The sequence below is a fragment of the Pipistrellus kuhlii genome, unplaced genomic scaffold, assembly GCF_014108245.1.
Source record: "Pipistrellus kuhlii isolate mPipKuh1 unplaced genomic scaffold, mPipKuh1.p scaffold_m20_p_7, whole genome shotgun sequence".
Taxonomy (NCBI): domain Eukaryota; kingdom Metazoa; phylum Chordata; class Mammalia; order Chiroptera; family Vespertilionidae; genus Pipistrellus; species Pipistrellus kuhlii.
In genome coordinates, this window is record NW_023425573.1 from 26,761,461 (window position 1) to 26,785,056 (window position 23,596).

The 23,596-nt window shown below is 36.3% G+C and overlaps 1 protein-coding gene across 3 annotated transcripts in view; it reads right to left on the reverse strand.

Moving 5' to 3' along the window:
• Window positions 1–23,596, reverse strand: part of USP40 (ubiquitin specific peptidase 40) — a 71,323-nt gene that overhangs the window by 43,175 nt on the left and 4,552 nt on the right. For all 3 annotated transcript variants that reach the window (XM_036421301.2, XM_036421305.2, XM_036421300.2), the window contains exons 3-11: window positions 23,235–23,302; window positions 22,014–22,127; window positions 19,783–19,947; window positions 17,517–17,663; window positions 14,739–14,882; window positions 10,589–10,717; window positions 8,527–8,622; window positions 5,719–5,826; window positions 1,898–2,198 (exon numbers count right to left, since the gene is read on the reverse strand). In XM_036421301.2, coding sequence (XP_036277194.1) covers window positions 1,898–2,198; window positions 5,719–5,826; window positions 8,527–8,622; window positions 10,589–10,717; window positions 14,739–14,882; window positions 17,517–17,663; window positions 19,783–19,947; window positions 22,014–22,127; window positions 23,235–23,302 — 1,272 coding nt within the window. The remainder of the gene's footprint in view (window positions 1–1,897; window positions 2,199–5,718; window positions 5,827–8,526; window positions 8,623–10,588; window positions 10,718–14,738; window positions 14,883–17,516; window positions 17,664–19,782; window positions 19,948–22,013; window positions 22,128–23,234; window positions 23,303–23,596) is intronic.

Here is a 23,596-nt window from a genome sequence, read left to right on the forward strand (position 1 = left end):
TCCATAGCTTAATATTGTTTAAGGTTTATATCACTTTTCCTTTAATTTTCTTTCTTTGCTTTTAAGCTTAGAAAGGTCTTTACCTTAAAATTAGAAAAATATTTCTATTTATATATCTTTTTATTTTTTTAAATATATTTTTATTGATTTCAGAGAGGAAGGGAGAGGAAGAGAGAGACAGAAACACCAATGATGAGAGAGGATCATTAATTGGCTGCCTTCTGCATGCCCCACACTGGGATCAAGCCCACAACCCAGGCATGTGCTCTTGACCGGGAATCGAACCTGGAACCTTTCAAGCCACTGGTCGATGCTCTATCCACAGAGCCAAGCCAACTAGGGCTATTTATACATCTTAAGTTACTTTTTTGCATAAAGATTGAAAGAACTATAATTTCATTCAAATGATTAAATAATCACAGCTTTATAAGTACGTTTTTACTTAGAGCAAATTTTCCTTCAGTAGTCCCTTCTTCAATTTTCATAGATTTATCTATGTAAATATTTTTTAATATATTTTATTGATTTTTTACAGAGAGGAAGGGAGAGGGATAGAGAGTTAGAAACATCGATCAGCTGCCTCCTGCACACTCCCTACTGGGTATGTGCCCACAACCAAGGTACATGCCCTTGACCAGAATCGAACCTGGGACCCTTGAATCTGCAGGCTGACGCTCTACCCACTGAGCCAAACCAGTTAGGGCTATCTATGTAAACTTTAGAATCACTTTGCCAAGTTCCATTCCTTCATTCTCAAAAAAAAAGTCCATCAAAATTTTGGCAGGACCTTTATTCAATTCCCAAGCTAAGTAAAAAACTCATTTAGTACATATTTCAATTATGTACATCACATGTGTCAAACACAAGGCCCTCGGGCCAAATCCGTCCCGCCAGGCCTTGCAATGTGGCCCGCACCGCGCTGCCATCACTGCACTCCGCTGCGTTTCCATCACAATGACAGTTTATGACTGTTCAGTAAACCATTCGGCCCGCGATTTAGGCTGGATTTTAGATTTTGGCCCCTTCTCTGATTGAGTTCGACACCCCTAATGTACATACTAAACTTCATTTTAGTGAAAAAGACAATACTCCATCTAAAGATAATATTTTTCTATTAATATATGTTATAACTGTGACTTCTGCTCCACAATATATTTATCAGAACCATTATCATTATCTTTTTTCCCCTTAGGAAAGTACAAAGCCCTTTCTGGTCAACAGAATAGTTATGTAACTGTTTCAGATTCAGAAAGTTAATTTTTACTGACATGCAAATTATTAATGCTATGCTCTTCTTCTTTATTTTAAAAAATGATCACCTTTCTCATTTTCTAACAACAGTATCTTCATCTCTAATCACATCTTTAATCTAAAGAGATTCCTGATTAGGATGTTTTACTTTTGAATAGACCTTAGGAAGTGATCAAGTCTTAGATATTGATTTATGTTAGTGGCTTAAATTTAAAAAATGTCTCAATGTTTAACCTCTTGATACAAGCTCTCTTAGAAGGTTCAACAAAGAGTACATCAAAGATACTTTAAATGCTCAGAAAACACATTACCTTGAGGGTAACTAAAAGGCAACACGTGGCCAGATGACAGAAGACAGGGCAACAACACAGATCTGCTGACAGTATGTGATTCAAGAAAACCCAATTCTGAAAATCTGATTATGGTCTCATATTAGAGAAAAAAATAGTTAGAAATATAGGATCTTAAAAAGTGAAAGATTGTTGGATTTCTTTCAGCAACATATATTTCTTAATATTAGCTTAAAAACATTTTTAAGTGTTTCAAGAGTAAACCTCCTTTTAAAAGGGTAATAATACAAATAGCATTTAATATTTTTTTTTAAACTCATCAACTTAAACAATTAGGAAAATTTTTCTTTCCATACCTTCAGGTGGTCTCTGCAACTGGGATTTCCGGTAAAACAACATATAGGCGCTCTCTTTGCCCTGAAATTGCTGTTCAATATCCTTTTCCTCAATGGGTTGGACCTTGGAATCATTTATATCAAACCAGTGGGAACAGGAGGTCCTATCATTTAATCCTGGGGATTCTGAAGTAAGTGTCTTGAAAATTTGTTGATCCTTCCTTTCGAAATCAGACTCAGGCTGCAGAGAAGAGTTCTTCAATAGACTAACTGTACTTTCATCTGAACTTAGTAGGAAGATCTGAGAATGAAGCTGTAAGAACTAAACAGAAACAAACAAAAATACTAGATTAACAAAATTTTTTTTTAAGATTAAAAGTGATTTTTAGCCGAAACCGGTTTGGCTCAATGGATAGAGCGTCGGCTTGGGGACTGAAAGGTCCCGGGTTCGATTCCGATCAAGGGCATGTACCTTGGTTGCGGGCATATCCCCAGTAGGGGGTGTGCAAGAGGCAGCTGATCGATGACTCTCTCATCGATGTTTCTAACTATCTCTCTCCCTTCCTCTCTGTATAAAATCAATAAAAATATATATATTTTTTAAAAAGTGATTTTAAAAAAAACCTTCATCTTCCTTTCTGATATTAGATATTTTAACTTCCCTTTTATTTTTGGCCTGACAAGCTATGAGGGAAAAAACAGCCATAATAAAACATTTAATAAAAATCAAAGTTCTATTAGTCTAATAGTTGTATCAAGAAAGTTGTCATGCTACAATCTAAAAATATTTTCATTATACCTCAATAATGCTGTTTTGAAAAGTACTTTATAGAAACATATTAGGAAGAACAAGCAGTTTTGAAGTATTTAGAGCAACAGAAACAAAGCAAAAAACAAAGGCAATCACATGGTAAAGCCTCAGAGAAGATAATTTCAAGATTAGTGACTCAGACTAACTCTGCTGGAATAAGGCGGAAATTATAAGCCTAAATTATTGCTTAACATTAACTAAATTGAATGTTTTCTGTCCTGGAAGCTGACACGCAAGACTAGCTCAGGAAATCAAAGCATAAACAGGCTTGCCATAATCCCAAAGAACATTTCTCAGGTTCTTTTAGCTAAAGGATTAGGAAGAACACTGTTCTCTCTCCACTGCCTATCCCACCGCTCTCTCTTCTCTAATTCCCTAATCCCTATTCAGCTTTGCATCTCCTTTTCTCTCAGCACAAAGTTACCTTATATAGGAAATTGCTTGGCAGGTACATAACATTCACTGATAATGCCAACTCTCAAATCTGAAATATTATTTTATTACAAACTAGAGGCCTGGTGAATGAAATTTGTGCATGGGAGGGGGGGAGGGTCCCTCAGCCCAGCCTCACCCTCTCCAATCTGGGACCCCTTGGACATTCCTCTCACAATCCAGGACTGGTGGCTCCTAACCGCTCTGTCTGCCACCCTTGTCACCTCCTAACCACTACCCTGCTGGCCTGATTGACATCTAACTGCTCCCCTGTGAGCCTGATTGCCCCAAACTGCTCTACCCTGCCGGCCTGATTGCCCCCAACTGCTCTCCTCTGCCAGCTGGGTCACCCCCAGCTGCCCTCCCTACTAGACTGACCACCCCCAACTGCCCTCCCCTGCTGGCAATCTTGTGGTGGCCATCTTGTGATGGCCATCCTGTGATGACGTGAGGGCGTGAGGACCACCTAGGCTTTTATTAGTATAGATAGAAGGGCATAGGGTATATGGCACAAAATACTGTTAACACTGGGTAACAGTTGATAAAATAGGTTTGTAGCTCATTTGTTTTAGGTACAATAAAATATCAAACATTTGAAATATCTGACTAATGAACTTTCTGAAGAGTTAATTTTTTTCTTTGCTTGATAGTTGAGATTAACTCTTTTAAATTCAAACTTCAGTGCAGTTGGCTCCTGGTAGCGGTAAAGAACTTTTACTGAACTAACCCTCCTAATAAAAATGACAAACTCTAGATAAAATAATGAAAACTATTTGCAGAGTAACCAAAAGCAGGCACAAAGTGGAAGGAACATAATCCTTCAAATAATAAGACCAAAACTAGATGAGTTTTACATTAATAAACCACTTTTTGGCTTGTATCAGTGCATGGTAGAGGAGAGTTCACGCAGTCTCAATAAATTTAAAAGAACTAAAATCATTGCATGTTCTTAAATCACACGGGAATTAATTAGAAATAAATTTCTAGATATAACAAAAAGATAATTCAGACATCCCCCAAATATTTGGAAAATAATACTCATGAGACAAGGAAAGAATCAAAAGGAAATTACAAAATATTGTTAACTAAATTATAATGGAAACATCAAATTTAGCTACAGTTAAATTAGTGATTAGAAGGAAATTTATAGCTTTAAAAGCATGTGTTGAACCACAAAAACCCATTGTTCTAAACTCTGATGGGACTGCAAGCGGAGCCTACTTTCTCTAAGAACTTAACGCTTTGTTCCTTAAGGAAGGCGAATTCCCTGACACCAAAGACCTCAATTTACTTTATGAATAAAACCCAGAAATGAAGATGGGCTTTAGCTTACTGCGTTTGATGGATGACTAGGGAGTCTGTACATTCATTTAGCTTTCTCAGTATCTAAACAGAGTATAATATATTGTGTTATGTAAGGAAAATAACTAATTAAGTGTCAGATATCTAGACCACCTTACTAGGTTCTCACAGCATTATCTCCATCCACCCCCACTTAGTATCACCTACTCTTCCTAAGCACTGATCAAGAATATAGATTTCACAAAAATTTACCAACAAACTTTAATGAAAATAAGAATTACTGTGATAACTGCAGTAGTGATATTTATATTACATTGTATTTTGAACATTCTATATAATGTATTATATTAAGTCAATAAACATTTCTTCACAAACACACACACACACACACACACACACACACAAGCATATATTAAAAGTATATTAAAAGATTAAAAACAACTGAGATAACAACTCAAGAAACTAGAAAAAAGATGATCAAGTTAAATCCCAGAGTTGGGAGGAAATAATTAAAGAGCAGAAATCAAAGAAACAGAATAGATGAGCAGCAGTGCTCCGGGCCTCTGGGCAGCGTGGGAAGGCAGAAAGGCGAAAAGGCCAGGGAAAGGAAGGCCCATTCTCGCACGAATCTTCATGCATTGGGCTTCTAGTTTATATATATATATTTAAATCTGCATAGCTAATATACTTAAAAATGACATACTGAAACATTGATTCAACCATTTTAAATGAAAACCTTCAAACCTTCTATGAACTCAGGGTCATTAAACATTCATTTATCAACTGTGATCTCATTAAAGGATGCACTTAAACACTTATTGAAGTAAGCTCTTTGCATATGTAAGAAATAGCTCCCAAATATTTACTGTGTGTTTGGCTTGCTTTCAGTTGAGTTATCTAATTTCTGGCAGTACCAGTACCAGTTTCTACATCTGACTGTACAGCCTAGGAAACCTGATCACCAAGTTTATTTGAAGTGTGTGTAAAAGAAAGCGAAGTTTGGGTGAATACCTGAAGACATTTCTATAAGTAAAATGATAACTGTTAGGGTATGAACTTTGTAACATTATTTGGCTGTTTTGATTAAAAGCCCCTCCACTTTTCTTTTACTTACTTCTTGATTCTATGATACATTATTTAACTTAGTAATAAGTTAACTTAATGGAATTCTAACCATTAAACAAAAATACTGATTTTATTTTCACCTAATTTAAATTTTTTTCAAAGAATTCTCATTGTTGGAATCATAATAAGATCTCATGAGAAAAGGACTTTCTATAAGAATGTCATGTATTACCTTTCGCAGTGGTCCATACTGTTTTCTGTATTTCTTGTTCCAAGATATTCCTATCTTTTTCAAAAGTTTCTGGCCCAGCAGATCAACAAGAATCAGATTACTCTCCTCCTTATGAAAGAAACACAAAGTCATTTAAGAAAATCTGTTCCAATTACCCTCCAATGGTAAGAAGTGATCATTACAGGATGAAATGTGACCTGCACCTATACAAAAATTCCTTGTTGAATCCCTAACCCTCAAAATTTCAACTGTGGCTATTTTTGGATATGACCTTTAAAGAAGTTAAAACAAGACCTTTAGGGTGGGTCCTACTGCGATATGACTGGTGTCTCTACATAGAAATCTGGACACACACAGAGACACCAGGGATGCGCATGCACAGGAAAGGCCTATAGGACACAAAGAAGAGGCATAATCTAGAAGACAGAGAGGCTGCAAAAGAAAGCAAACCTTAATTGATCTTGGACTCGCAGCTTCCAGAACTGTGAGAAAATAAATTTCTATTGATTTAAGCCATCCAGTCTGTGGTATTTTGTTATAACCCTAGTAGACTAATATGGTGACCATGGACCAATATACAATAGTTAAAGGGCTGAGCCTAAATCCCCAGTAAACAATTATAAAAAACTGTTTACAGATGAATGAATGAAAGGAGACCTACCATTTATTACAACAGGGTGCTAAGCAAACATTAAAGGTCATCTTTATTAGATATTACCAATATTAGAAATGAAAAAGAAGACTTAACTTCAGGTCCTACAAATATTAAAGGACAATATAGGAAACAGTAAATTCTAAAACAGTATGTAAAGTGAATCCCAATTCTATTTAAAATGACAATAGTAATACCAAAGAAACCTATAACTCAATCCTATATAATAAAAGGGTAATGCAAATTGACCTTAATGAGGGAATAACCAGTCACTATGATGTGCAGTGACCACCAGGGGGCAAACGCTCAGCATAGGAGCTGCCCCCTGGTGGTCAGTGAGCTCCCACAGGGAGAGCTCTGCTCAGCCACAAGCCAGGCTGCTGACTGCAAGTGCAGCAGTGGTAGTGGGAGCCTCTCCTACCTCCTCAGCAGCGGTAAGGATGTCCCACTGTGGCTTAGGCCCACTTCCCCCATGGAGCCGCAGCCAGACATCCCCCAAGGGCTCCAGAGCTGCCAGAGGGATGTCTGACTGCCAGCTTAGGTCCAGTCCCCCGGGGAGCAGGCCTAAAATGGCAAGTGCACATCCCGAGGGGTCCCAGACTGCCAGAGGGCGCAGGCCGGGCTGAGGGACCTCCTGGAGTGCACACATTTTTGTGCACTGGGCCTCTAGTCCCAATATAAGTGTGTAAACACAAAGAAAGCAGAATGCAAAAAATATAGTCAAAATGTTAACAATGAGCATTTGGTTTACATTTTTTATTTTTTTAAAATATATTTTCTAGGTCTTTTTCTCTCTCAAGTTTTCTACTATGAATATGTATTTCTTTTAGAACCAGAAAGTTTCCAATAAAAATAAAAGATTAAAAAGAGACATAATGTACAAAGGAAAAAGATAGTATCAGATCCACCAAATCAATTTCATTCACATATATTTGATATACTAGGTGTACCAGTTAATAATGTGGGTTTTTTTCAACAGATGGAGTTACACGTTGATATATATGTGATTTGATATTTATGCTATTTTGTTGTATTGACAGCAAGCTTCAAAACTTCATATGTCAAATTTGCTGAAGGTATTAACATCATAGATATTTTTATGCTTAAAAATGTTGAATTTCATGCCAATAAAAAGCATTTGTGGGAGGTTTTAATTCATTACTTTGTTTTGAAGAAAAAGTTATTGTATACTTTGGGAAGCTTATGGTGAACATGCTCCATCTCAAGATACTTGTGAACGCTGGTTTAAATGCTTTAAAAGTAATGATTCAGATGTGAAAGACAAAGAATGTTCAGGTCAACCGAAAAAGTTTGAAGACCAACAATTACAAGCATTATGTGTGTCAAACTCAAAAGCAACTTGCAATAAGGTTAAACATTGCTCAGCAAATAATTTCCAATCATTTACAAGCAACGGGAAAGATTTTAAAGGAAGGAAAACTGAATGAAAGACAAATGGAAAACCGAAAAGTCATCAGTAAAATCTTGCTTCTACAGCATGAAAGTCTTTTTAGCATTGAATTGTAACTGACGATAAAAAGTGGATCTATTTTGAGAATCCAAAATGCACAAAATCATCAGTTGATCCAGGTCAACATCAACATTGACTGCAAGGCCAAATCACTTCGGAAAGGATCAGCAGCAGACCATCGGAAAACACAGATATTTACATTATGATTCATTAACAGTAGCAAAATTACAATTATGAAGTAGCAACGAAAATAATTTTATGGTTGGGGGTTACCACAACATGAGGAATCGCATTAGGAAGATTGAGAAGCACTGCGTTAAAAGATCTTGCCTGGGAAGTATTAACCCACCCGTAATATTCTCCAGACCTTGCCCCTTCAGATTACCAACTGTTCAGATCGATGGTACATGCACTTTCTGAGCAGCACTTCAAAACATAGAAAGAAGTGGAAAATTTGGTCTCTGAATGGTTTGCCTCAAAATAAGAAAAGTTCTATTGGGACGGTAACCACAAATTACCTAAAGATGGGGGAAATGTGTAGCTAACGATGGACATTACTTTGAATAAAGAACTTTTGATGTTTCTCTTGAAATTATTGTGTTTTCTTTGATTACAAAATCTGCCATTATTAACCAGTACACCTAGTATACACACACACACACACAAATATAAGCACATTCTCTACCTGTGATAAGATTGCTTTTAGAATCATCAGTGGATCATCAATCTCTTCTTCATTCTGAAGATCTTTCAAATTCATATCTGGTTTACTTTTTTCCTCCTAGAAAAGAAAATAATAAAAAAGTTTCTATCATGGGGGGTACCACTTTGTAAAGTATATGATTGTCTAACTACTATGCTGTACATCTGGGACTAATAAAAAGTAATATTGAATATAAACTGAAACTGGAAAAATAATTTTTTAAATATAAAAAAATTTTTTTTTTATCACCAATCTCTTAAAAGGTAACTAACAAAATAGGAATGTTTATGCTATGGAGGTTTCAAGATGGAGAAATGATAATAAAAACTCTAATTTGTATATGGCTTTGAATTCCAGCTTTGTTTGAATAATCCTGGACAAGTTATTTTTATCTCTCTGACCTCGTCTATAAATTAGAATTGTAAGATAAGTGAAGGTTCTAGCACAATACAGTGAGTTACAACATTTTCTCACTCAGTACCAACATAAGCCATATTACTACATTTGGAGCAACTATTCATTAATAACATAATTAATTGCTTGGTAATCAAGAAGATATGTTTTAAGTATTCTACATCTAAACATAATGATTTCTATCTTACATTTTGACATTTTATTATGTTTTAGTTACATTTAAAAACTGGTGGAGAGTTTGAGGTTGATGGGTAATGCATCATAATTTTGCCCACTGGAAATAACTAGAATTAGAATCCCGGTTCAGGCTTTTCCTCAGAACATCTGAAAATTCTTTTCATGAGACTATTCAAAACTTTTCCATAAAATGTTAAAGAAACACTAAAAAATGAAAACATATATCGTTTTCATATGTAGATTAAAAACCCCACTAAGCATGGGAGAGAACACTGACAAGCTGATTCTAGAAATGCTCACAGACACATAAAGAACAGGGACAGGGACAATGCTCCTGAAGAATAACAACACAGAGGGAGACCTTGCCCTACACATGGCATGACTTCTTTTAAAGCTACAGAAATCAACAATGTGGTGTTTGCCTAGGAGTGGAAAAAAAATCTGGAGCAGAAAAGAATGCCCCAAATTGATCCACACATACATAAACAATTGATATAACAGGACTGGCATTCTAGATTGGTAGGTAAAAAATTGATTATTGAATAAATGGTACCCAAATGAAAAAAAAAAATCTCACATTTCATCCAGGAAGAATGAAATTTTAATGTAAATGAAAAACAAACTTTTAACTGGGGTGATGAACATACAATACAATATAAGAGATGATGTATTATAGAACTGTACATATGAAGCCTGTATAATTTTATTAACCAATGTCAGCCCAATAAACTTTAAAAAAAAAGTAAAATAGAAGTTTTTAAAAATAAGTAAAAAAATAAAAATCCAAAAAACCCAAATCCCACTAACGCCCACAAATATTTAGAAGACAGCATAGAAGGAAAATCATCATCTCTGGTTGTTGCCATCAATGACAGAAGAAAAGCTAAGGGACTACTGATTAAAGGACTTAAGTGATATGCTAACTAAATGCATTTCATGATGCTGGACTTAATATTTGAGTGGGAAAGAAAATGCTATGAAGAATTTGGATCAGACAAATGGTGAAATCTGAATATAAATTAAATGTCAGCTAAAAAGATATCAGTGCTGAAGTTGCTGATTTTGATCTCTGCTTATGTAAGGGAATGTCTTCATTTTCATGAGATAAGCACTGACATATTTAAGGATAAACATAAACTTCAAACGGTTCAGCACTAACAATCACAATGTTAACTGTTTGTATGTGTGCACACATGTGCATGTGTGTGTACAAAGTGTATGCTTGCACAAATGTGGCAAAATGTTAATTGGAGAATCTAGGTGACTTGTACTCTGCTGACTGTGTTTCTATAAGTATGAAATTGTTTAGAAATAAAAATTTTAAACTATCTATATTCACTTTCGGTGTCTATAAAAGTATTCTACAGAGTGAATATATAATAAATGGCAAAATAATAGGACTAGAAAAGGAAAAGTAATTCAAAGATACTTCTAAATTAATGTCCATGCTAACCTGAAATTGCCAGTTTCCCAAATGATCGACATCTTTAATATACACATGATAGTGCCCTCCATAGCAACCACCTTTGTGTATAATAACTGAGAAGAGGTCATACATGTATTCCAAGTCATCCAGTTCACTCTACAAAAGAACATACACATGGATATAGTTTACACAAAGTGGGAAGGTACATAACCAAAGGGCAAAATAACTTTTACTAAAATAAAAATTTCACTGTTTATTATTGTTATTTAAGGGTAAATTAAGATAAACTTAACTGACTTTAAATTTTAAAATGCTTAATTCTTAAATTAATTCTGTGTCTTGCTTAAACATGAAAACACATACCCAAACAAGATGCTACTTTTATGTAGTTTGGCTAAGATCAATCATGTAAGCCAATGTGATAACAAAACACACTTGCCTATCAGTGCATTTGTAAGTCTTGGCAAGCCCATCTTTGTATGATACCTATTTTGCTACTTTAAATGTGGTCTTTAGCTGGTAAATTTTTCCTGTGCTCCAACTAGATTTGTCATGTGCCTGAAAGTCAAAGCCATATCTGTCACCACTCCTGACATGTTGGTCCTCTGCATATAAGAGGAATTTAGCAATTATGAATACAAGCTGGTTTTATTTAGAGGCAGTTTAATGGAATGAAAGTTTTTTGTTAATTAATTCTACTAGAGGCCCAGTGCATGAAATTTGTGCACGGTGTGTGTGTGTGTGTGTGTGTGTGTGTGTGTGTGTGTGTGTTGGAGGGGGGAGGGGGGAGGTGGTCCCTCAGCCCAGCCTGCACCCTCTCCAATCTGGGACCCCCTGAGGGATATCCAACTGCCCCCGGGATTAGGCCTAAACAGGCAGTCAGACATTCTTCTCACAATCTAGGACTGCTGGCTCCCAACTGCTTGCCTTCCTGATTGCCCCTAACTGCTTCTGTTTGCCAGCCTGATCACCCCCTAACCACTCTGCTGCCAGCCTGATTGATGCCTAACTGCTCCCCTGCCAGCCTGGTTACCTCTAACTGCCCTCCCCTGCAGGCCTGGTCACCCCTAACTGCTCTCCCCTGCAGGCCTGGGTCACCCCCAACTGCCCTTCCCTGCAGGCCCAGTCACTCCCAACTGTTCTCCTCTGCCAGCCTGATCACCCCTAACTGCCCTCCCCTGCGGCTTGATTGCCCCCAACTGCCCTACCTTCCAGGCCTAGTCCCTCCCAACTGTTCTCCCCTGCTGGCCATCTTATGGTGGCCATCTTCTGTCCACATGGGGACAGGATCTTTAACCACATGGGGGCAACCATTTTGTGTGTTGGAGTGATGGTCAATCTGAATATTATTCTTTTATTAGATAGGATAAAGGTCTGGTGCATGGGTGTGAGCCAGCTGGTTTTCCCTGAAGGGTATCCTAGATCAGGGTGGGGGTTCTTTTGGGGCGTGGGGCAGCCTGGGCAAAGGGCCTGTGGTGCTTTGCAGGCTGGCCACACCCCCTGGTGATCCGAGCGGAGGTCCTGGTATCTGGAATTTATCTTCTACAATTGAAACTTTGTAGCCTGGAGTGGAGGCCTAGGCCAACCAGAGCTGCAGAAGTTTGGCTTCCTCCATTGCTGGGGGCAACCCTAGCCTTATGCTCTTCCAGCTCCGTGGCTGCCACCATTTCTGTTGAATTTATTTACCTTTTATAACTGAAACTTTGCAGCATTGAGTGGAGGCCTAGACTGGCAAGGGCAGGCAAAAAGCTTGGCTTCCTCCATTGCCCAAGCCTCCTTCCTGATCTCTGTGGCCACAGCCATCTTGGTTGGATTTATTTGCATATTTGCTCCTGATTGGCTAGTGGGCATGGCTGGTGGGTGTAGCATAAGTATGACCAATTTGCATATTACTCTTTTATTAGATAGTATGATCAAACTTTTCTGTAATTAATGTGCTCTATAATATGAGTGATCCAACAGATGAACACCTACACTGGCATTTGAAGAAAAATCTACTTTAGGTTAAGAAATATTTTGCATATGGGTGCTATTTGAAGAGATCCCAATTATTTGAGAAAATGTATTTTCTTTAAAAGTTATACTATTAAAGTAAGCAGCATTCTTTTTTTAAATGTCTGGTTCAAGCAAAAGACGAAATATAAACAAAGATGAGAAGTGGTAATTTTTTTCATTAATACAGATATCAAAAAGAAATATAAAAGCAAATTTCTTGGATAAATGCTCAATGTTTTCCTTATTTCAGTTTTGTTATTTCAAAGCATGTTAAAATCATTTGACAAACTGCTGATTATAAAAGGACAAAAATTTTTCTATATGAGATGATGGATGTTAACGAAACCTATTGTGGCACATACCCAATGGTGGCAATCATTTCACATATATGTAAATCAAGCTATCATTCTGTATACCTTAAACTTATAAACTGATATATGCCAATTATTTCTCAATAAAACTGGAAAAGATAGCTCAATTATCCTGAAAAACTGTGTGTGTGTTTCAGGAATAAATGGAGGAACAAGTACACTGACACTCTGGAAAAACTGTTTATTCTATGTGTACAATTACAAACTCAGGGCCAACACAAATTACAACCTTTGAATGGTAATCCTATCTAATAAAGACAGAATATGCAAATTGACCATAACTCTACCACAAAAGATGGCGGCACCTGCAGCCAATAAGAAGGGAATATGCAATTTGATGTGACAAGGCTAGAGGTGGAAGGTGGCTCTGGCCAGAGCAAAGGCAGTGCTGGCAGCCAGGGGAAGAAAGGCCTATTCTTGTACGAATCTTCATACATCAAGCCTCTGGTTCATATAATAAAACAACCAAAAGCTCAGTAATTAGATTTGAAGTAGAGGAAGACCTATCTAAATTGAAAGAATATTTTAAAAAATTACTTTCATTAGAAATTCAATAGCAAGCTAATAAATGTTCTGGTCTTAATAAACATATAAAGAATGATTTATAATAAGAAATACATTAGTCCTGTCATTGTGATCTTGACATGTGTAGCAATTATATAGAAATTCATGCACAGAGTGATCGCGGGTGGAAGAGGGCGAGTGGTGTGTCCCTCAGCCCAGCCTGCATGCTCTCCAATCTGGGACCCCTTAAGGGATATCCAACTGCCCATTTAGTCCCAATCCCACGGGCAGTTGGACATCCCTCTCAATCCAAGACTGCTGGCTCCCAATCGCTCGCCTGCCTGCCTGCCTGCCTGCCTGCCTGATTGCCCCTAACCGCTTTTGCCTGCCAGACTGATTGACATCTAACTGCTCCCTTGCTGGCCCAATTGCCCCTAATTGCCCTCTCCTGCCAGTCTGGTCGCCCCTAACTGTCCTCCCCTACAGGCCTGGTCGCCCCCAAGTGCCGTCCTCTACTGGCCCAGTCACCCCTAACTGCCCTCCCCTGCAGGTCTGATTGCCCCCAACAGCCCTCCCTTTCAGACCTGGTCCCTCCCAACTTCCCTACCCTACTAGCCTGATTGCTCACAACTACCCTCCCTTGTCGGCCATCTTGTGGTGGCCATCTTGTGTGCTAGAGTGATGGTCAATTTTCATATTACCTCTTTATTATAAAGGATATTTTTAAATGGCTTATAAAGTAGGTTAATTATGCAATTAATTTGTTTTCAAACTTTTTCTTGCCCAAGTCTTAAGTACTACAAATCCCAGGCTAGTAAGTTCCAGTTACCTGTTCACTTTCTAAATGTGTAATTCATTGCTGCATTTAAAGTAAACTAAATCCAAATAGCAAAGTGCCAATTACAGGTAACTTCTTTTAATGTGAGGTCACTTCTAATTTTGCTCTTAAATTTCATTTCAAAGCTTTTTCAAGAGAGTTTAATAAAAATAACTGAGAACAAATCCACTTTGGAAATTCAAAAAAACTGTAATAAACCAGGAGTTCTTAGCTGGAGTGATTTTACCAATTCCCCTTCCTGCAGGAGACATGGGCATTTGACAAGGTTTGAATACATTTCTGTCACCACTGGAGAGGAGGGGGAGGTTGCTGCTATCATCTACCAGAAATGTCACCTCACAACCTACAATGCAAGGGACAGCACAGTGCCATGGCTGAGATTCTGCAATAAGCCAACTGAAAATCAGGTCAGTTAAGAATTCAATATTGAGAGGAAGAAAAAAGAATTTAAAAATAAAAGAGTTCAAACCTGTTCACAAAAAGGCTTGAGATTGATCCGAAGAGGGAATGTGTAACAGCTAGTTTCCTTGTATCGTTCACACTTCACAAAATCAAAATTAAATCTTAATAATGAAACAGTAAGAAAGGGAGGCAGCTTACGTAATTTGGCCGACTGTTAAGAGAAAAAGTTTTAAGTTTTTAAAAAGCAGTTGCATAAAAGAATACATGTTTCTTAAACAAAGCAAATTATGACATAATTTTAAGAGGAATATGTCCTTAAATCACAAACTCATCATGATGAACTGAATATAGACCTTGATATAAACTCATCTATTTTATAGGACTAAAAGTGATATCACTCATTTATGCTTACAACTAAAATTTACAACCCAATTTTAGTGTTTCTACCCTAAAATCAAAGCTATCTGATGAGCATGTTATAACTGGATGCTCCCCTCCCTAACAATGTTTCTTTCCTGCCAAAGTCCTAGCCTATCATCTTCTTCTTTTTATTTACTAAACAACTGGAGATCTTAATCTGGGATCCTTGGACCTCTTTCAATGGATCTGGACCCTTGAAATATCAAAATTGTACATGTTTATGTATTTATGAAGAGATCCACAGCTTTCATTAGACTTTCAAAAGTGCTCTAACTCCCCAATGTTAAGATCTGATTGGGGTTTTATAGTTACAGTTCTTACAAGCAGGTAAGTTTTTGAAAAATTTCTTGTTTTAAAATAAAACATAATTAAGCATTTTTGTTTGTTTTGCTTTGCTTTGTTTTTTTAAGTCATCAGCTTTTAGCCTTGGCCAGGTAGCTCATTTGGTTAGAGTGTCATCCTGATATGCCATGGTTGTGGGTTTGGTCTCTGATCAGGGCACATACAAGAGGCAACCAATGAATGCATAAATATGTGGAACAACAAACTGATCTTTCTCTCTCTCTCCCTAAAATCAATTTTTTTAAAAAGTCATCAGCTTTTCCCAACCTCCTTGCACTAATGGCTTATGGGAGGGGCAAAACATCCTTCCTCATATGTAAAATTATCCAAAATCATAAATATTTAACATTCCTAAAAATATAAGTAAAACAATCCTAAAAATCAAGTAAATAACAAAAAACAGTTAAATGATAAAACAGCAATTTAATCACCTGGTAGATTTTCAATTAAGTCTAAAAAACTAACTCAACTACAATGTGGCTGAGAAAAGAAAGACTGCTCAAAATACGAAAATCTGCATTAATTTAGGTAGTACAACTGAACCTAAATTTAGAATGCAATAAATTTAATGCAACTACAACAGAATGTAGTTTTAAAAGTATCAAGATAAGCTCAACTGAGGTGGCTCAGTGGTTGAATGGCAATCCATGAACCAGGAAGTCATGGTTCAATTCCCGGTCAGGGCATGCCCGGGTTGCGGGCTGCATCCCCAGTAGGGGGCGTACAGGAGGCAGTCGACCAATGATTCTCTCTCACAATGGTGTTTCTATCCTTCTTTCCCTTTCCCTTCCTCCCTGAAATCAATAAAAACATATATTTTTTTAAAATATCAAGATCAAAATATTTCCACTGGAAAATAATTAAACCAATGATATACAAGATGCATAAAGAACGGCTTTTATTTAGCAAAAAGTTTTTATTTTACTAATGTGCCTATTAAGCCCAACTAAAACTAAAAATGTATTTATGTATTTTTCAAAACTTCTTATCCCCTAAATTTTATATTTATTTAATTAGATTTAATCATAACGCCAAAGATGAGATACAAACTAAATAAGAAAACAATAAACCTCTCTATTTAGGTTTCCTAAAGGGATAAAGGCTGGATAAAAGCATGAACCAAACAGTATAATATTTATCCTGGTTCAAATCCTACTGAGAAAGCTACGGGTGTTGAGTTTATTGTTTTTATCACATTTTTACCTACAATGACCAGGATCCAAATCAAAATTGTGTATTATCTAAATCATTCCTCATTTTCTTTGTTAGAACAGCCAGTCATTGTCAGCTATGGGAAGAATGTTATCTCGTTGTCATAACAGAGTAACTGCAAAGATATGTCTTTTGTGGTTGTTCCTTCACTGGGAGCTCAATAACCACTGAGTGACTCGGGCTGCAGTTCGTCATGCTAGAAAGAGCCTATGACACCACCCACCAGCAGTGGAATAGTGACCACTGTGGATAACAATGGCGGCAGCAGCAGAGTTGGTGCCACATTGCAGGAAAAAAATCATTGCTTATATCCTGCCCTCCTTTCACCCTGTATTTTGCTTTGCTGTACAAAAAGAAACCCAGAAGTATTGTCAAGCCCTTTAATTAGGGCATATTAGATCTGCTGGAGTCGGGAAGGAGGTATGTATATATATTGAAACTATAAAATACCTGCCTATGCAGAAAGTGAAGAAAGCCATCTATTTCCATAGTAGTAGACAAAGAAAGGAAAGCTTAACAAGCATCTTGGTTGGCAGAAATAAAAACATATTGCCTTCTCTGTAATGATAATTTGCAAAAAGCCATGATGGTGAGGCATTTATCACCAAAGGTGTATTAGAACCACTGAGGTACAAATAAAATTTTTCCTGAGAAGGAAAGAAGTTGAGGAAACTATTGAGTTGAAAGCTTAAAAAAAGCCTTTACTATAAAAATTAAAATACAGATATAAATGTAAATGTGTTTCAATCCTTAGTATTAACAGCTTCATGTATATCTTCCACACTGTTTCAAACAAGCTGACTTCACTTGATAGATCTTCTTGCTAAAGTACTAAATGGCCAACCTAAAAAAAGGCAGTGTCTGTCTTTACCTTTGCTGCTTTCACCAGCCGGTCACAAGTTCCACAGTGGTATAAGTTTTCACAGTCAAAAACCTCCTCTTCTACATACATGTTCCAGAGTGCATCTTCCAGACCTGTTACATTTTTTACCGCTACTGTTAGATCTAAGAAGTCTTCCTAAAATACACATAAACATAATAATTAAAAAACAACTTCACAGTTCACATGTACATCACCAATTCATACACATAATGAAAATAATCAGATCTATTTTCCCTAAAATACTGTACATATCAAGGTATAGATCTCCTCCTAATCAGATACTGTGAAATTCATAGCCAAATTATCTTTTCTAAAACTATAACTGAGCTTAAAATATGTCAGGAACGAATTCATTGTAGCTCCAATAAAACCTATTTTGTCAGAAGTTAAGACAAATGACAAATATACATCTGAATTGAGAAGTGTGTACATGCAGGGCTTATTGGTAATGAGTTTCTAGACTAGAACAACAAGGGGAGGGCTGAATACTCAAATGGAAATTCTGTTTACTCATCTGTCTCTGCTAGGGCTGGTTTAACACATACTTAAGAAGTTATAAGAAAAACATAATTTTGAGCCAAGATAAAAAGGTATTCTATTCTTACGAAAATTAAGAGGATATTTTGCAAAATGGGAGTCTATAAAGTATACTGTAACTACATTTTTTAAATTTTTAAAATTTTTTTACATCTCACCCTTTTTTACTAATTAAAATAAAATTTAAACATTAATAATAGGGCTCTAAAATGAAAAACAATTGCAAACAATGCCAATGCAAAAACTAAATTACATACATGTTATTTTCAAAACTTGAATGTCAAGAGCAAAACTCTGGCTATTAAATAATAACAATGCCAATGCAAAACAAAAAAATGATAAATCAGAATTATGGACATATTAATATTTTTAGCTACTAAATGAGTCTCTTTTGTTGCTGGTGTAGATTTACTCAGAGTCCTTGGACTTGCTGCACAAGACTTTGCAGAAGACTGGAAGCTAACAGATGCTAGCATGAGCAGGAACATGATTAAAGAAGTAGCTTCCACTTCAGTCTTTAATTTCTTCAGTGTAACTACATTTTAATTACAACATGTTTTTAGTAATAAAAACTTAGAAAATCTGACAAGTTTATAGAGCATTTAGTTTTAATAGCATTAAAGGCATTATTGGAACTATAAAATAACAGTACTAAGTTCATGGTAGAAATCTAAAGTAATAAAAGTAACATTTAGATATGGTCTATAATATATGTATGTGAAAAGTTAATTTCTGTAATTTATCATGTGCCTTAATATACAAAGTAGTATGAAATTAGTTTGTGAATTATTATTATAGGTAAGTCATCATACAGTAATTCAAAGACACACATCTTAATATTTTCAAATTAGGCTGGCCAAACCTATTAGCACAGTAAAAAAGAATAAAAAAAGTATCTTTTATCCTCAATGCTCATAAAGAAATAGAAAAAAAGAAGAAAATATCTGTGCCAAAAAAAGCAATTAATGCAACATTTAGAAAATGGCATTTAATTTTTTACTCATACTATCAAATACAGAAACTTTCTATAACTCTTGCCATAACAAAATATTTTCATTAAAGGATAGCTATTCAGATGAAATAATTTGCTGTCGAAGATAGGTAGAGTAAGTGGAGATTATTATATTTACATGAGCAAATTTCCAATAATATTGAATGGACAATCTATGTCCTGACAAAGTATTATAGGTTATACTGGATTAAACATTATTATAATGGCTTTATATATGTTTATGTATAATAAACATATTTTTAAACAGATAACATTTAAATATAAGCATACATGTGCAAAGAACTTTCTTAAAGCCATTAATAAACTAAATCCAATATTTAATTGCAGATATTTGTCAATACCCTATTTTTATTACTTCCCTAATTAACTTGATAATATTCCACCAACAACCATGATGAAGTCACTTTCCTTATGAGGCCACAGATTTCTACTTGCAAACATCTCCAACTCTATTTTCTAACTATCAGAATAAGGAATAAAACATCAAAACAATGTTTTATGATATTTGCTTCTTTCAGTTTACATGGAGAAATCTGGATTATAAACTTATGACTTAGGTGGAGCTAGAGAAAAAGAAAAAACCCCAATAAGGTGATTTCTAGAAATAAACAGTTAATCCTCACATGGTACCACAGGTCATAGATTTAACTGTATGAATCATTCTTAACAATATAACTTATTACTAAAACACTCTTGCATATTCACCTGCTTTTCACTGACATTCTTACATTCTTTACAAACAATCTGGTTAACAATGGTCCCATGATATAGACGATTGATGAGGTCATGGCCGGAGGTCCCAACTAAAGAAGTTTCCAAAGCACTAAAGAGAATTCGATTCAGTTCCTGCACATCATGTTGTCTCATTTCCTATAAAAAAGGTAACTTTAAATGTGATTTTGTGCTTCACATTTTTAAAAACAGATTTTTAAAGTGATATTAAAAAAAAGACCCACAAGATTTATCAAATCCAAAGGTAAACTCGATCAAACATAAGGATGACTAATCTAAATAAGCTGAGAACAGGTTAAGAGACCACCACCTATTTTCAGTTTTATTACAAACCAAAAATATGAACAGGCAGAGCGGCAGGAGAGGAGAACCAGGAAAGTGAGGTCACAGGAATCACAGAGGCGGTGCTTTACAAAGGGGCGGTGAGTGCTACTAAGAACCTGTTGAGAGCAGAGAGGTGTCTCCTGGAATTGGCACACAGATGTCATGAGTGACTTTTACAAGAAACAAGAGGAACAAATTGAAGGTGCAGAAGTAGAGGCAGTGAAGGAAGACAAATTTAGAGTTCATGTGAAGAGAAGCTGACAAAGTGGATAGAAGCTGAAGCAAGATGTGGGACTCAGGATCTTTTTCACTTTTCTTTTTTAACACACAAGACACTAGAAGACAAATTTCCTCATTCAATTTAATTTCTGGTGGGACAGAAAGCTTGCAGAAGTTTTCAAGCTATTTCTGAACAATCCTAAGTTTGCCAGAAGTGTCTCAGAGACCCTTTCTGCCACTGAAAGTTCAGTCCTACACGGTTTCCTGAAAGATTTTATTTAGAAGTAAATAAGGTTTTCACAGCTTTAAGTATGAAACTAATAAATTAGTGGAAGCTCATTATACAAAACAAAGGGAAATCCATCAATTGATGACTAGATTTAAAAAACAAACACATGGCATATCTATGACATAGAATATTACCTGACAATAAAAAGGAATGAATGCCAATACATACTATATGATTCCGTTTCTGTGAAATGTGCAGAAATAGGCAAGTGTACAGTGTACAGAGATGGAAAGCAGATTAGTGGTTGCCAGGGGGTGAGGAAAAAGGGATTGGGGGAGAGGGACTACTAATGGGTATGGAGTGGGGGAAAGGCTCTAAAATTAATTGTAGTGATGGTTGTACAACTCTGTAAACATAGTAAAAAAAAAAAAACCACTGAATTGTACCCTCCAAAAAAGTAAATGTATGGTGTGTGAATTATATCTCAATAAAGCAGTTATTTTTAAGACAAGAAATTACCCCTAAGCAGCTATCCTTTATCAGAAATTTAACATACTGTTTAGTAAAACCCCATTTACTTCAAAGTTCAAGCCCTACCTCTTTGACCTCATAGCATCGCCTAGTTAAGGAGTGTTCCTGTTAGAAGATGACCACAGTTCAGAGTTCACTGTTGAAGGCAACATAACATTATTCTGACCATTGCCTCTTTACATTCTGTGAGTCTCCCATACCCGTGTCTTTGCAAAACCACATCTATTTCATAAAAAACACACACAGAGACTTGGTTTGATTTTATACAGCTAACAGCTTATTGACAACAAGCACCTTTACTTTTTGCTGTCAAATGTTTTGTGTTTGTACACAGTGCAATACCCTTAGGGACGCAAAGGGAACAAGGAAGGAAAGTCTTACACTAGGACACAGGAAGACAATGAAGAGAGTCAGGAGAAAGGCCGGGAAAGTGAAAAGACCTGCCAAGGATGATTTTATAGTTTTGCCTGAAGCGTATGTTCAAATCAGAACACTCAGATTCAAAACCAAGAGCACGTCACAGAGGCAGACAGAATTATTGCTAGGCGGCTTTTTAAACTGATCAAGCAGTTTGCTATATAAATGGTAATCACTTTGTAATAGGTGTTCAACCTCAACTAGTCCATATAAAGATTCTCAGATATAAATTGTAAAAATCAGCTCCTATACTTCTCTCTGTATTCATAGCCCTCTCCCCACACCCAAATCACAACTGTTCATAAAATCCTGCAAACAAGTGTCCAAAAATATATTTCTGGCTTGTAATTATTTAACACAAGAGAAGAAAATATGTAAATAATATCTTGAGATCCTAAAACAAAATTAAAGAAGTTAGAGAACATTAACCCAGTGTTTATTCTTCATTGCCGGCAATGTTTCTTAGAGAAGCTGATCTCCGTACCTCATTGCTCGTCCACCCAAAGCTGTTAGTGAGGTCTGCTGTGGAGGCTGCTTCCTGGTCTAAGAGCAGGAGCTGAGCAAACAACCGCTGTAACTGTAAAGGTATGATTCGAACCTGAATGAGAACAAATGCATTTCTAAATAAGTCTTTTCAATGTGGTTTGGGCTTTTCAAAAGAACTGCATACTAATTTTATTACATCTCCTAGTTCACTCAGTTCACCCAGAAGAAAGTTTACAAATCTTATTACAAAGGGTGATCATTTTTCTTCAAAAATTCAATTCAAAGTATTTTAGCTATCTGGAGTTTTCTACCTGGACATAGTTCAGGTCAATACTAAAACCCAGAAGCCTTAAAAAACTACCTCAGGGATTACAGATGGATAGTAATTTAAGTCTCTCATACTTCATTCTTTCTCTAAAATGCCTCAGATACAGACATACTCTCATGAGGGATTTTCCAGTCACAGACAGGCTGCACCCAGCCTTGCTTTCTTCCTGTGGGTTCCAAGCCTGTTCCTGTCTTATTTGGGGTGGAGAGGACCAGGCTGACAGAAAATGCTGGTCAGAGCCTAGTTTGCAGACCAAATTTGAGCATCTAAAGTGAGAATCAGCCTTTAGAAACTTTTATTGCAATTTGACATTGTGATGAAATCTTCATTATGTCCCACAAAAGTATAATCTGCAACAGATTGGAAGTTTTTAAAAATACACAAAAACTGGCCCTTTGCTGCACAGGTGGCCTGAGAAGCACTGGGCTAGATCATGAAAGACTTCTTGTAACAAGTACTGATTTTAGCCTGAAAGCGACAAACTTCTGAATGATGTTTAAGCAGGGGAGGAACATCATTAGATCTGTACTTATGATAAACCAATTCCTCATTCAATTTATTTCCAGAATACCAAACTGAATGAATACTGGTCTTATTTGTTGTGAATACAAATAAGTGCATTATGTAGAGTTCCTGTTAGGCTAGTGTGGGCCATTTGCAAATATTTCTTTCACCACAAGAAAGAATAAACACAGTAGCAGCAGCGACGTTACATTTGACAAACTGTTCCATTGTCAGTAGGGTATAAGCCAAGTCACTTTCTGAAAATAATCATAGTTGGTAATTAATAAATAAAATTATCGATTTCTGTAACAAATTAATTCCTTCCTTAAAAAAAACACTCCCTCAATACTCTAAAATAACAACCCCTGTAAATCATGGATTTAATACCTTTGCATCAGGATTATCCTTTTCCTCTAAAGAGCCAAGCTCTTCTGGGCCAAGAGAAAACAAAGCTTCTAGACAAAAAAGTAGAATCAGATATAAATGACATTATTTCATTTTAGAAAGCCAAGGCCACCAATAAATAAAATCACTTAACAATTCAGCAATATGATTGCAGCAATGTTTATACCCTTACTCTACACATTTTACATTCTAGTAACATTTTAACCATATACACACACACACACACACACACACACACACACACATACATACATACGTATACACCAAAGGCCTGAAGCACGATTTGTGCAAAAATGGGCCTTCCTTCCCCTGGCTGTCGGCAGCGCCTTCACTCTGGCCTGAGC